The 12,182-nt window shown below is 23.6% G+C and overlaps 1 protein-coding gene across 22 annotated transcripts in view; it reads left to right on the top strand.

The window, feature by feature from the left end:
- The window catches only part of l(1)G0196 (inositol hexakisphosphate and diphosphoinositol-pentakisphosphate kinase), a 66,802-nt gene that overhangs the window by 1,225 nt on the left and 53,395 nt on the right, over nt 1–12,182 (top strand). For 13 of the 22 annotated variants that reach the window (XM_087159073.1, XM_087159068.1, XM_087159067.1 and 10 more), the window contains exons 2-3: nt 595–704; nt 2,287–2,408. In XM_087159073.1, the coding sequence (XP_087015199.1) occupies nt 701–704; nt 2,287–2,408 (126 nt within the window). In that variant the 5' untranslated portion in view covers nt 595–700. Of the gene's footprint in view, nt 1–594; nt 705–2,286; nt 2,409–9,364; nt 9,466–12,182 lie in introns of those variants that run through there. The other 9 variants (XM_087159086.1, XM_087159081.1, XM_087159080.1 and 6 more) reach the window with 3 other exon arrangements.

Genomic DNA, 12,182 nt, shown 5'->3' with positions numbered 1-12,182 from the left:
ATTGAAATATACCCATAATATATATTTTTCTACATATTATTACAGAGTTTTCATATTATTCGTATAATTTCTGTATTGTACTCCGCTAGAAAAAATGGCCAAGTTTTATCAACTGCTGGTCACCAGTCCACAAGAAACTAATTGGAAAGGTGAAACTGCTTTGTCTCTGGGCAAGCTATTATATATGACTTTCCTATTATTGAAATCAAATAACTGGTAATAGCACTAGGTAAATTTAGTTTTTCAGGGACAAGTATCCATATAATAATGTCTCCATAAAACTGTGATATGCCTGGTATAAACTAAAATTATTTTTTAAAAGAAATCTTCAATAAAGCTAAATTTTTGAAGATTTCTTTCAAAAATCTTCAAAATCTAATAATTTCCCTTTTTCTAATAAAAAAAAAAAAGAAAAAAGAAAATGGTTCATGAAAATTTTTAGAAATTTTTACTTATTAATTGAAAGTTAAATTCTTTGTTTTTCAAGTAGGACTATATTGACAATCTATAAGTCATAAATCTGATATTGAATCTATAAACCTTAAATAAATTACTGATATTTCAAAAACGAGTTATTTTGTTACATTATTTCAGATAAAAGAAAATGATTTTATCTACTTTTGTTATTTTGCTTGAGATACAACGTTAGAATTGTTTCTCTGGTAGAGTTCTACTTTCTGCTTGGAGCCTTTATCGTTTGATGGGTTTGTATATTAATTTTATATTTATTGGGTTTAATTTATGGATATTTTAATAATTATATCTTGGATTGTATTTAAAAGAATACATTCGAAAACAATGCTAAAAGTTTTAACCAAGTTTTTTTTTTTCTTTTTCAACTATGTATTGAAATTTATAAAAAGCTAAATTTTTACCTTTTTATATTTTTAGTGGTCAAAATACATTCCTAATGGCAAATACACTTTAAATTGTGAAAAAATATTATTTTATGAAAAAGTTATTTAATAATTTTTTAAATATTTATTAAAGACTATCTGTGAACATATTGGACAGTTGATTAACTTTAGATTAATTTTTTTATTCCCATTATAGTTTTTTTAAATTTGAATTCAAGAAAAAAGATTATTTTCAGCTTTATAAAGCAGATGATTTACTTATGTTCTGAATATTAGTTTACCTGGTGTGTTAAAAGATATTTATTTTACACTTTTAATTCTGAAAAAGAAATCAAGTTTTGTCAAAAATACTCTTCCCTTACATTTTAATGTCTTGATAATATTTCTAATTTGATTTGGTTTGTTGCAAATTTTTATTCTGATATGGTTACTGATTTTACCTGTTAAAAATGAATCTGCAATTGATGCTTAATGTGGCTGTATCAAATTAATTTCTTCTACACAATTTGTTTTTACAATTGTGTTCATTGTCATTACAGTTTTATTTTTTATTTTTTTATAGTTAAAACCATTTTTCAATTGTGATAAAATAACATATATTGAGTTTTTCTCGAATCTTTAAAATATCCACAGATTCCACTAATTAACCTCTTGATTTTTATTTCCGTTATGTTAAGCTAATTGATCAACTATTTCAGAGTAATAGCTATTGATTTCTTGCTGGCTTGAATTTGAGCTGCTTGTGATGTATTTTTTATTCTTTATTGAAGAATATTAGAATAAAGTTGTTTAACTTGGTTCCCAATGTCTCAATTTAAAATAGATTTGTATGTCTGTTTAAATATCTTAATAGGATTAAAGAATATAATACATCTTTTGTTTCTAATGGTTGTTATATTTAAAAGAGAGGAGACATCTTGAATATGCTATAAAATAGCTGTTACTAAATACACATGTAAAAAATAATTTTCTTTCTTTATTACTTAAAAAATTTATCAATTAGTTAATAAAATGATAAGGGTAAACTTAAGATTAATTTTTTTGTTGTTGTTGTTGAAGAAATTGAAGATGTATCAAATTCTTTCAAATTTATTGTCCCTTCTTTTCTAAATGTATCTAATTCTATGTTAATTTAAATTCATTTGGTATTGGTGACCAAATATCTAATACTAGTGACTCCCCAAGTAACCCTGTGAAAAATAATCAAATTCTATTTGATTATTTTTCATTACCCAATGCAATAAAAGTCAGTTTGTAAATTAATTACTTGTTTGTATAATTAAATGCATTCTTTTTTTTCTTTTTTTCTTTTAAGTGTTTACATAAATGTTCAGAATTTTTTTTTTATCCCTTGCAAAAAATAAAGCAGAACATTTTTGTTTTATTCTGATATTATAAAGTCATTTTAATCACCTTAAAATTATTGTAGGTGTACAAAGTTCTTCCATGTCTTATCAAGAATTGGAGCAAGGTTACCAAGGGTTGAAGCAGAATCGACCATTTTTTTATATCGGAGAAGATGAGTATTCTTTGTCTCAAAAATTGATGAGGGTAAGTTATTTTAATGTCATTAAGGGATTATTTCTTGGCCAAATTATCTGTGATGCAGAATGAATAACTTTTCTAATGAACATTTTAATCTTATCCGATATATAATAAATTTTACCTTTTCTCAATTAATAACAACATTTGATTTACTTGATTCATTTGAACTAATTTTCATTTATGTGTGCAATTGGCTATTTATAATGTATAATTTACCATTACTTTTAAATAGAATTTGCAATTTCAATTCTTATCTTATAAGACTAAAATAAGTTTTAAATAATAAATAAGACATAAGGAGACAAACAAGTTATAAATAATTATCTTACAAGAAAGTTTGAAAAAAGCATTTTTGTTATCTTTTAAGGGTTTTTAAAGAATAAATCTGTATTTCTTGAGGTTTTCAGCATGTTAGTTTATTAATATATTTTAATATTAACCTAATTCAAAAGCTTTTAGCTTTTAAAGTGTTGTCAAATAATTAATTTTGTTGTTTTAACAATTAAAATATTCTGCAATTTGTAAAGTGAATTTGCACTATTCCACCCATCTGTTAAGTATGCTCCATGAGAAAATAGATCACTTCTCATTTTTAAAGTGGTCACGGAGCCTATTCTGTAAATACTCAGAAAAGTTTATCTATCTGAAAGGAAAAAAAATGGAAATGTTTGGGAAAATACCCAAAAGGGAGTTTGAGAAAATTAAATGATTTGAGTGTGAAGTACCTGAAAGTCCAATATTTTTTTCAGGTCTGAACAGGTCTTTTAATATATTTTTTTTTAAAGGAATTCTTTACTTTCAGCTCTAAAATCTTGTAATAAGTGTTTTGTGATGTAGTTTATGTATTAAGAATAAGGCGTAACTAAAAAAATAAAATAAAATGTATGCCACCGGTTGCAAAAATCAAGGAAGTTCGATGAATTCAACCTGGAAACATCAAGGAAAAGTCAATAAATTTGTTTTCTGAGTATTTGTAGCCATCTTGATTTTGTAGTTTTGTTCCATTTTAAACTACAAAACCTTGTAGGAATTTTCATAGTTGATCAATGTAGTTATAATTTCTTAACAGTTCTTCTTCGTTTTTTTTAAAATTTTTTTTAAAATATTTATGTGTCAATATGATAAGGTAATAATTTTGTGTCTTCGTAAACCTTGTGTTTGGCTTACCTTAATATTTGTAAATTTATTTTTTAAAAAATGCTTTCATTGTAATAATTTATTTTTCTCTTTATTATAATCCCCTGTTTATTTATTTAATTGAAATATGATACACAACATCTCTAAACTTGAAAATTCATTTTTAAAATGTTTTGTAAGGTAATTTTTATTGTAATTTTGTTTTATACTGAATCTCCCAATTTCAGAAATTTTCATGCCTATTTACATTTTCAGCAATGTTCTTTTTTTGTTGTTTTAAATATCACATATTTAATATATTGGGTCGCCCAGAACGTTCGTGCCATTAGCGTTAGTTTTCATATGTTATCTGTTTTTATAGAATCAACATAAACATTCTGGATGACTCAATATATGTATATTTTATAAGTAATAGAAATATATTTCTATGCATTTAATTCATTGTAAGTAATGCACAGTCTAATAATTTTTTTCAGTGGTTATAAATATTATAAAGTTGTAACATAACTTTATAATTTATAGTATATAATATTATAAAGTAAATATTATATACTATAAATATTATAACAATTAATAACTTATAAAGTTGATTTTTAGATTGTAAGTCAAGTAAAAAATGAAAATACCAATTAAAATCTATTGTTCAAATGAAATAGAATTTCAACTTCATGTTTATGTTAAAAATTTCATACCAAAACTTGGCAGTTGATAGACAAATTTGTTTAACCCTTTGCCAGTGTCACCTCAATTCAATATGAGTTTACTACCCACTTAAATTTTGGAACTTTGAGTAGAAGTAAAATCAAGGTTTTAGCTTCAGTTGATCCTGAAATTTTTTTGTTTTCTTTTATCAGATGCTCAAATTTAACTCTATATATTTGGTAGATTACAGTACACTGTTGACCCCCCCCCTTTTTTTGGAGTTAACTATCGTTTTTTTATTTGTAAACAATATTTATTAACAATAAACATTATTTTAAAATTATATTCATGTAAAAAAGAAATGAAAATGTATTACAAATCCATGCTGTACTCTTCATTTGATACTCTTTTTTGTTCTGACAATGTGTCAACTTGTATCTTTTCTGCATTTGTGATTTTACTTTTGCTCGAAGTATTTTTGTTTTTTTAGTTTGACTGTTGTGTGAGCAATTTTAATTCATTTGGTATATATTATTCACACATTATTATTATGTTCATATATGTTGAAATATACATTTTATTATCTTGTCTATGTTACTCATTGTATTTATTTGTTAAGATAAAAATTGTTATTTTGTGACAATTACATTATTGAATATTAATTCTTCATTAGAAATTAGAAATTGCATTCATAAGAAATTCTTCATTAGAGAAAGCATATTCTATTTTCAAAAATTATTTGGTATTTGCAAAATTCTACTTTTATTTGTTTTTGTTTCTTTTCTTACGATGCTTAATGTAAGAAACTCAATATTTACATTATATTTACATACTAAATATTTACATTATATTTACATACTAAATATTTACAATATATTTTACAATGGATAATGTAATAAAAGTTGAATAATAGTGTGAATAATATTTGTTTTGTATAAATCTCCCAAACCCATCCCCTCCAGCTGAAGTTCAGTTTGAAATTTACCTGTGTATAGTGTATGGTGAACAATAAGAGTTAAATTAATAATGAAGATATTACATCACGTTTTGTAACTTTTGTTGTTAAAGCCAGATTTTCACAAACTAAATACAAATCTTACTGATTCATAGTGGTGACTTAAAATATATTGATTAATTAGTGCTAAGTATTAAGTTATAAAATTAGACAAAATTTTTTTTTTCTCTGAATAAACTTATCTTTTATAAACAGCTTTAGTTTTTTTGGTCATGTGAGATATATAATTTTATCATAGAATTATCTGAGGGTGAGCAAATTTTATAATAATGTGGAAAAATTGATTCACTTAAAATCTTTCCAAGATATGCAGAAATAAAGAAAAAGTTAGTTTAACATTAAACTCAAACTTTCAACTGCTTTTCAGACAAAACTATTGGGACCATATTTTCCTGATTACAGTTATTTTGAAGGTTAAAAATCCAATTTTGTCAGTAAAATAAAAGGTATGGTTATTCAGAAAAGATAGTTTTTCCCCCCATAACTTAATGAATTAGCATATTTGAGGTCACATTTTTGTGTGATTAATATTGGGGCTTACTTTGTGAAAAAACAATAATTAGAAAAAAAGTTCTGTTATTATACATTTTTGAATTATATGTGCTTATTTTTGACTTTTATCAATAGTAGTTTTTTAAAATATTTTGTTATTGAAAATTTGTTAAGAGACATGAGAAATGAAAATATGATACTTTTTTTATCCAGTCTATTGTTTAGCACATTTAATTTGTTTAGTAAAATTAAAAGATTATTTTTTTGACAATAACTTAGTTAAGGGATCTTTTTTACTGGGAAGACACTGATTTATTTTTGAAATTAGATTTTAATCATGAACAGTTGCATTAAGAATGTTGGAAGAATACCAAAGAAGGAAGTATAAATAAAATATGCTCTTGAAAGAAAAAAAGAGAAAGTTGGAATGGACCTAGAAGTTAATGAATGGAAAATCAAATAATTATAAAATATTATCAAACGATTATAAAATTCAAGCATTGTGTTGCAAACAGATTATTATATGGAGATTTTGTATGACCATTTATCAAACAATATTTTTCATATGCAACCTTTCCTATTATGTTTCAGCTTATCTGTATATTTCAATGTTTCATTCTAATATTAGACTTAATAATTTTTAATATACTGCACTTGTATTATTTACAAATTATTTCAAAAGCAGTTTGAAAAGTAACAAGTCATTATATTTGACATGTATTTAGCTCTTTTTTTTCTGTATGATTATTTATCATATTTAAGACTTCATGATATCACACAAAAGCACATCCTTCATTTGTGACTTAGTCTATTGTAAAGTAAAAAGTTTCAGAATATCCATATTTATATTATGTTCTATTATAGTTATTAGACTGGATAATTTGGAACATACTGTGCTATTTGCAAATTATTTAAAGAATGATTGTAAAAGAAATGCAAGTCATTGTAATTATGCGTTTTCTTTGTATGGTCCTTAATCAACTTTAAGTTGTAATTACGTAATGGAAAAATAATGTTTTTCATTTGTAACTTATTCTAAAGTAAAATGTTAAAGCTATTTTCTTTCTTCAATCTAGGGATTAGTCTAAACAATTTGCAATATACTGTACTGATATTATTTACAAATTATTTAAAAACAGTTTGTAAAATGTAATAGGACATTATAATAAATGTGTATTCTGTTAATCTTTTTTAATAATCATTTATTATACATGTGTAATAAAAGCTATCTTAGCAATATCTTTCATCCATGACTTATTCTTCTATTGTAAAGTGAGAATTTTCAGATTATCCTTATTCTTTTTTCTATTCTAGTGATTAACCTGAATAATTTGGAGTATATTGTATTTGTATTATGTACAAATATACAGTTTATTTCTAAAGATTTTTTTGTGTGTGTATTTAAAAAGGAAATTTCTGAAGAATTAGATTTAGATGTTTTTAAACTATTATCATTTGTGAAAAATTATTTTTCTATATTTTATTTTTTCAAAACTGCAATTCAATTTTTATTGTTAAATCTTAAAATACCATGCCATTTTATAGTATAATTTCAGTTTATTGATTATTAATAGAAAGGAACTGCATGTTTTTTAATGTATTTAGGAGTATGGAATCCCATTTTTTCCCTTTTTTGTTTCTTCGAAACTAAATAGTAATACAATATTTTCTTTCTTGTAATTTGCTGTAAATTACAAGAAGAAATTAATACATATTTCTGATTTTTTTTAAAACTAAAATGAATTTGAAAATATTTCCTGTTAAATAATCTGTTTTATCTTCTTTTTTTTTTTTTTTTTTTTTTTGGTTTACTGTGTAACATACTTATGATATTTGATTTTTCTGTTGCAATTTTTTTTGTCTATTTAAAGCAAAGGGACTAACTAGTGTTCAAAATGAAATTTTATAGCTTGCTGTGCTTTATAAAATATAGTTTTTTTAGTCATGATCTTTTTTCTTTTTTTTTTGGAACTTGTTTGAAGTATTGTTTTTTAAAGAGTTTGTTTCAAAGTTTTAAATTATATTAGAGTGATAAAAGCTAAATATTTCTTTTTAAAGATAATGTTATTTGATTATAAAGAAAATGGATTTGCAAAATATTGACTATACATTTATAAAAAAAGATATTTTGAAAATATGTGACATAACTGACACTTTCGCAACTTCAGTCAATGAAATTATGAGTTCCTTATAAAATTTTGCAATCTCTTGGAAATAAAAACTGGGACATTGTTTGTATTCTCTCTTTCTACTCTTTTAGTCTCATATTACTTTACTGTAGCTGCAGTTTAGCTTTGAAGTACACTTTTTTTATGTTTATAAGTTTTTGTTTTCAGAAAGAGATTATTACAATTTTTTTTATTGGTACTCCAAAAATTTGTTTTTGTTCTTTTACAAATTTTTTTAATTCTGAAATGTAGGCAAAATTTATAAAATTAAATATGTGCATTGTATTTCAATTTTCTTAACACACTATGTATTTCAAAAGTATTTTGTAGCTGTAATCGCTTGATAATTTTACAACCTGATACTTGTCGACTTTCGTAAAAAAAATTTTAGGCATATTCCAAGTTATTTTCCCAAGATTTATTGGAAAACAAGTTTTTATAAAAATTTATTCATATTACAATATGGTTGTTTTATCCAATTTAATTTTTTGAAATTAAATTATTGTTTAATTTTTGTATTTAATTAATTATTGTATAATTAATTTTTAATGTAAAAATAAAATATTACTAACTACCTGTAAAGGTTGGCTGATAAGTTTGAAAATTGTGATGTTAAGTTTTTAAGGAAGTTTCTGTTAAAATATTACTGTAGAAATTCTGCAAAAATTTATTAATCTAATGAATCAATTTTGCTATTTAAAGTGAACTTTGTTTTTCTTTGCATAAAATAACAATTTCAAAATAATAAATAAATTTTGATCCTCTTTGTTATACATACATTCATATTTCAGATTCCCCTTAAAAATGTTTCATGACAGCAGTGTTTATAAATTAAAATGTCTTTTTTTTAAGAAATGTTTTTGTAAAAATAATTCAGGATTAATTGTAAAGAATTAACTAGATGAAAAAAGATTTTTTATAAAAATGGTTGCATTTTGTGATTTGTTTGTTTATAATTATTATTAAAATGAGGGATTGTAATCAGTTTTATGTTTTTAATTTTCAAGCGAATACTTCACGAGAATATTTCCCTGCGTTTTCAGTTTTTATTTGCTTTGTACTTTCGTCATTAGTATTTTATCTACAAATTTAATGTTATTCATTTATCGCATCAATAATTCCGAATGACTGATATAAATTGCATGCAATAACGTGTTCTTTATATCCCAAGTACTTTTATCTTAAGTGGATAGCACCATTCTATTAATTTTTGTATTTCAAAGAGGTAACTTGACTACTATATGTAAACATATACTTTTCCAATTCTTTAATGATTAAAAATTTATAAACAATCTTTTAATTAATTAGTCAAATCCCTATATTTCTATTTCATAATTTTATGTTTAGAAAACACTAGAAAAATTTTGAGCAATACTTGTTTATGTATTCCAGAAATAAATGTAAGATTTAATTATGACTATTACTGCTTGCATGATGCAATATAATACCGATTTTTGATCCTAATTTCATACCTTGATTAAAAGATGAAACTATTTTTCTTTTTCCAGAATTTTTAAATCTACTCTCCCTGTATCCATTGCAAACACCAGCCTTATATCCCGACTGCTGCTATTGTTTCTTATCCATGGTACCAATGCGTGTTATTAATGTAATTTAACTTTCTTTTATAATTATTAACTTTTTGTTTGATATTAACTTAGCAAAAATCCTACAAGTATTGCTTTTGAAAAATTAACTTTTAATTGCATTTTAATTATTAATTGATTTCAATGCATCTTCAACTTGAGATAAATGGATTTTTTCTTCAATTTGTTACAGGATAGCCGAAATGAGTTTAGTGTTGAATTATACTGTGTAGATGTTAAATATATTCTTTTGTGCTTGTGTATTATTATAAAATTGTACTCTTTATTATTAGAAAACATAGAATATGATGTACAAATCAGTGCATGTCATCAACAATTGTTCCTCAATTACCTTTCTTATTTCAGATATTATTAAAATAGTGCATGCAAAAGTTATAATTTCTTTTTTGATCAAAGTGTTATTTATGTTTAATTATTATCTGTTATGTAGTGCCTAATTTTGTTGTTTCTTGTCTGTAACTGATAAAACACTTAGTTTACAAACATGTTATTAAATTATCTGCTTTAAAACAAAGCATTTTCTTCTATCTAAAAACTTATGTAATCATATTCATTCTTTTAAAGGTTAGAAGGAAAAAATTATAAATAACAAATAAAGAAAATACTTAAGAACCATGTTTGTATTATTTATTAGACGTTCATAACAAGATATTTTTAATTTATTATTTAAAAACAGAGAGTGTATTTAGCATTTCACGACCCCCCTTCCTTAGAAATAAAGGCATTTGAATTATTCTTTTCATATAGTAAAAACGCGTAATTGAATGAAATATAAAGATAAATCTTCTTAGTTTTCTTAAAAAATATGAATAGTAATTAATATTATTTGTCTTAATTAAAACAATTGAAAATAATTTAATAATGCATTTAATAATGCTATAATTTGATAATTTGATAGCTAAAACAATAAAAATCATCTACTTATGCATTTAAAAAATACCTTCTAGTACTTTCTCTTTGGGATATATGAAAATATATCAGAGGGTAAAAAAAGTTTTAAAATAAAAAATTTTGAAATTAAAAATCATTCTTCAATGCAATTTTCAACAAACTGCATTATTTAATAAATTATTCAGTCTTATTTTAGTAACCTTAAAAGTCTTATATGTGCTAAGCTTTTTTCTCAAACATTCCTAAAAAAAATTATCTTTGCACAAGTTTTTTGCATAATTTTAGTTTATGTTACTGAAAAACTTTATGACTTAGTTTTGAAAGGATTTGATTTTAGTTTCAGTAGTTGATTAGGTAAGAATTTTATATTTGGGCAAGTTTGAAAGAGAATTTTTCTTGTCAGTATAAGGTTAAAGTGATAAGAAAAATGTGTCAATTCATTTCTCATAGGTTCTAACTCTCAATATCGGTATTTATCAATTAGAATGTGCGTAATATTTGTAAATTTATTTCTTTTACAATTAGTTCTAATAAAAAAAGACTGTTTGTATTCATTGCTTGATAAATACTTGTTTTAATTTTTTAAAAATCTAATTGAAATAAATCATCACCGAATCAACCGAAGATTATTTGTGGAGATAATTTTTTATGCCATTTTATAAATTACAAGATTTTTTTAAAGAATTAGAATGAAAATAATTAGTGTAAAAAACAACTGAAAATTGTCTTACCCTACAACTTTTTTGAGATTTGCGTAAAATTTTTCTCTAAAATTGTTTTGTAGTATAAACTTCTTTAATTTGCATTTTATAATGTTGACTGTGGTATTTTTTTTGTTGTCAAATCAATTTAACTAATTGTTTGGTTAAAACTAATTTTCATAAATTAGACTATTTGTTTTTTCCCTTTTGCACTTAAATTTTTTTTTATAATGTCCTTACAGAAATATCATGACTCATAATACATCGGTTCATGGTGAACAGGGAAAACAGGAATTCTCAGGAAATTGTATTTCGACTCCAAAAAGCTGGGAATAGTTAGAAAAAGTTGCTATATTTTACAAAAACCTAGAAAAGTCCTTCATCATACCTGAAAAATAACTACTTTCAAAATTGTCAGCAGCAGTAATCAGTTATAGAGATTTGAGTTAAATAATTCTAGCATCTATTACAATTATTTGTTGTAAAAATTTCACATTTTAGGGAAATTTCCATGTTTCCTTCCTCATTAAATGGTATTTTTTTGCTCAAAAAATTTAATATTTGCCATTGTAAATAAAAAATAAAATGTTTCGGTTGAAAAAAAATCGCATTGTATAAATAAAATATGGTCTGGATTTTAATAGAAATTTTCCTGATATACCTGGAAAAGTCAGGGAATTTTTATTCCCTGACTTTATACCCTTTAATAATAATTATTTTTCAGAATTTATAGGATATCAGTCATAATTTATAATAAATTCATAGGTCATAAATTATGGAAAATTATGGTAATAAAACTTAATGTTATTTTGTTTGTCATTAGTTTTTCAACTATTTCTGAAAATACTTGTTTGGGATGCATATCTCTGTCAATTGTTTAAAATAAGAGGTCAAATTTTTTCATTGTATAAATTGGTAGAAAATTCAGTAGTAATTTGGTCTTTTAGATGTAACTAGTATCACAAGATTCTTAACTTGATTTCACGTCTTATTTTTTTCTTAACACTTACTATTTGTTTGTGTCTATTATGTTGTATTATTTTATTTTAAATCAAATATTCTACTTAATGAGTATAAGGTTAGAAAAAGGTATTTTTCTTCATATGAAATGATTTTCTTAGCTATGA

The sequence above is a fragment of the Parasteatoda tepidariorum genome, chromosome 3 (genome assembly GCF_982258835.1).
Source record: "Parasteatoda tepidariorum strain Cologne lab strain chromosome 3, Ptep-v5.0, whole genome shotgun sequence".
Taxonomy (NCBI): domain Eukaryota; kingdom Metazoa; phylum Arthropoda; class Arachnida; order Araneae; family Theridiidae; genus Parasteatoda; species Parasteatoda tepidariorum.
The sequence above is the reverse complement of the archived record's forward strand: the minus strand, read 5'-3'. Positions and strand labels throughout refer to the sequence as shown.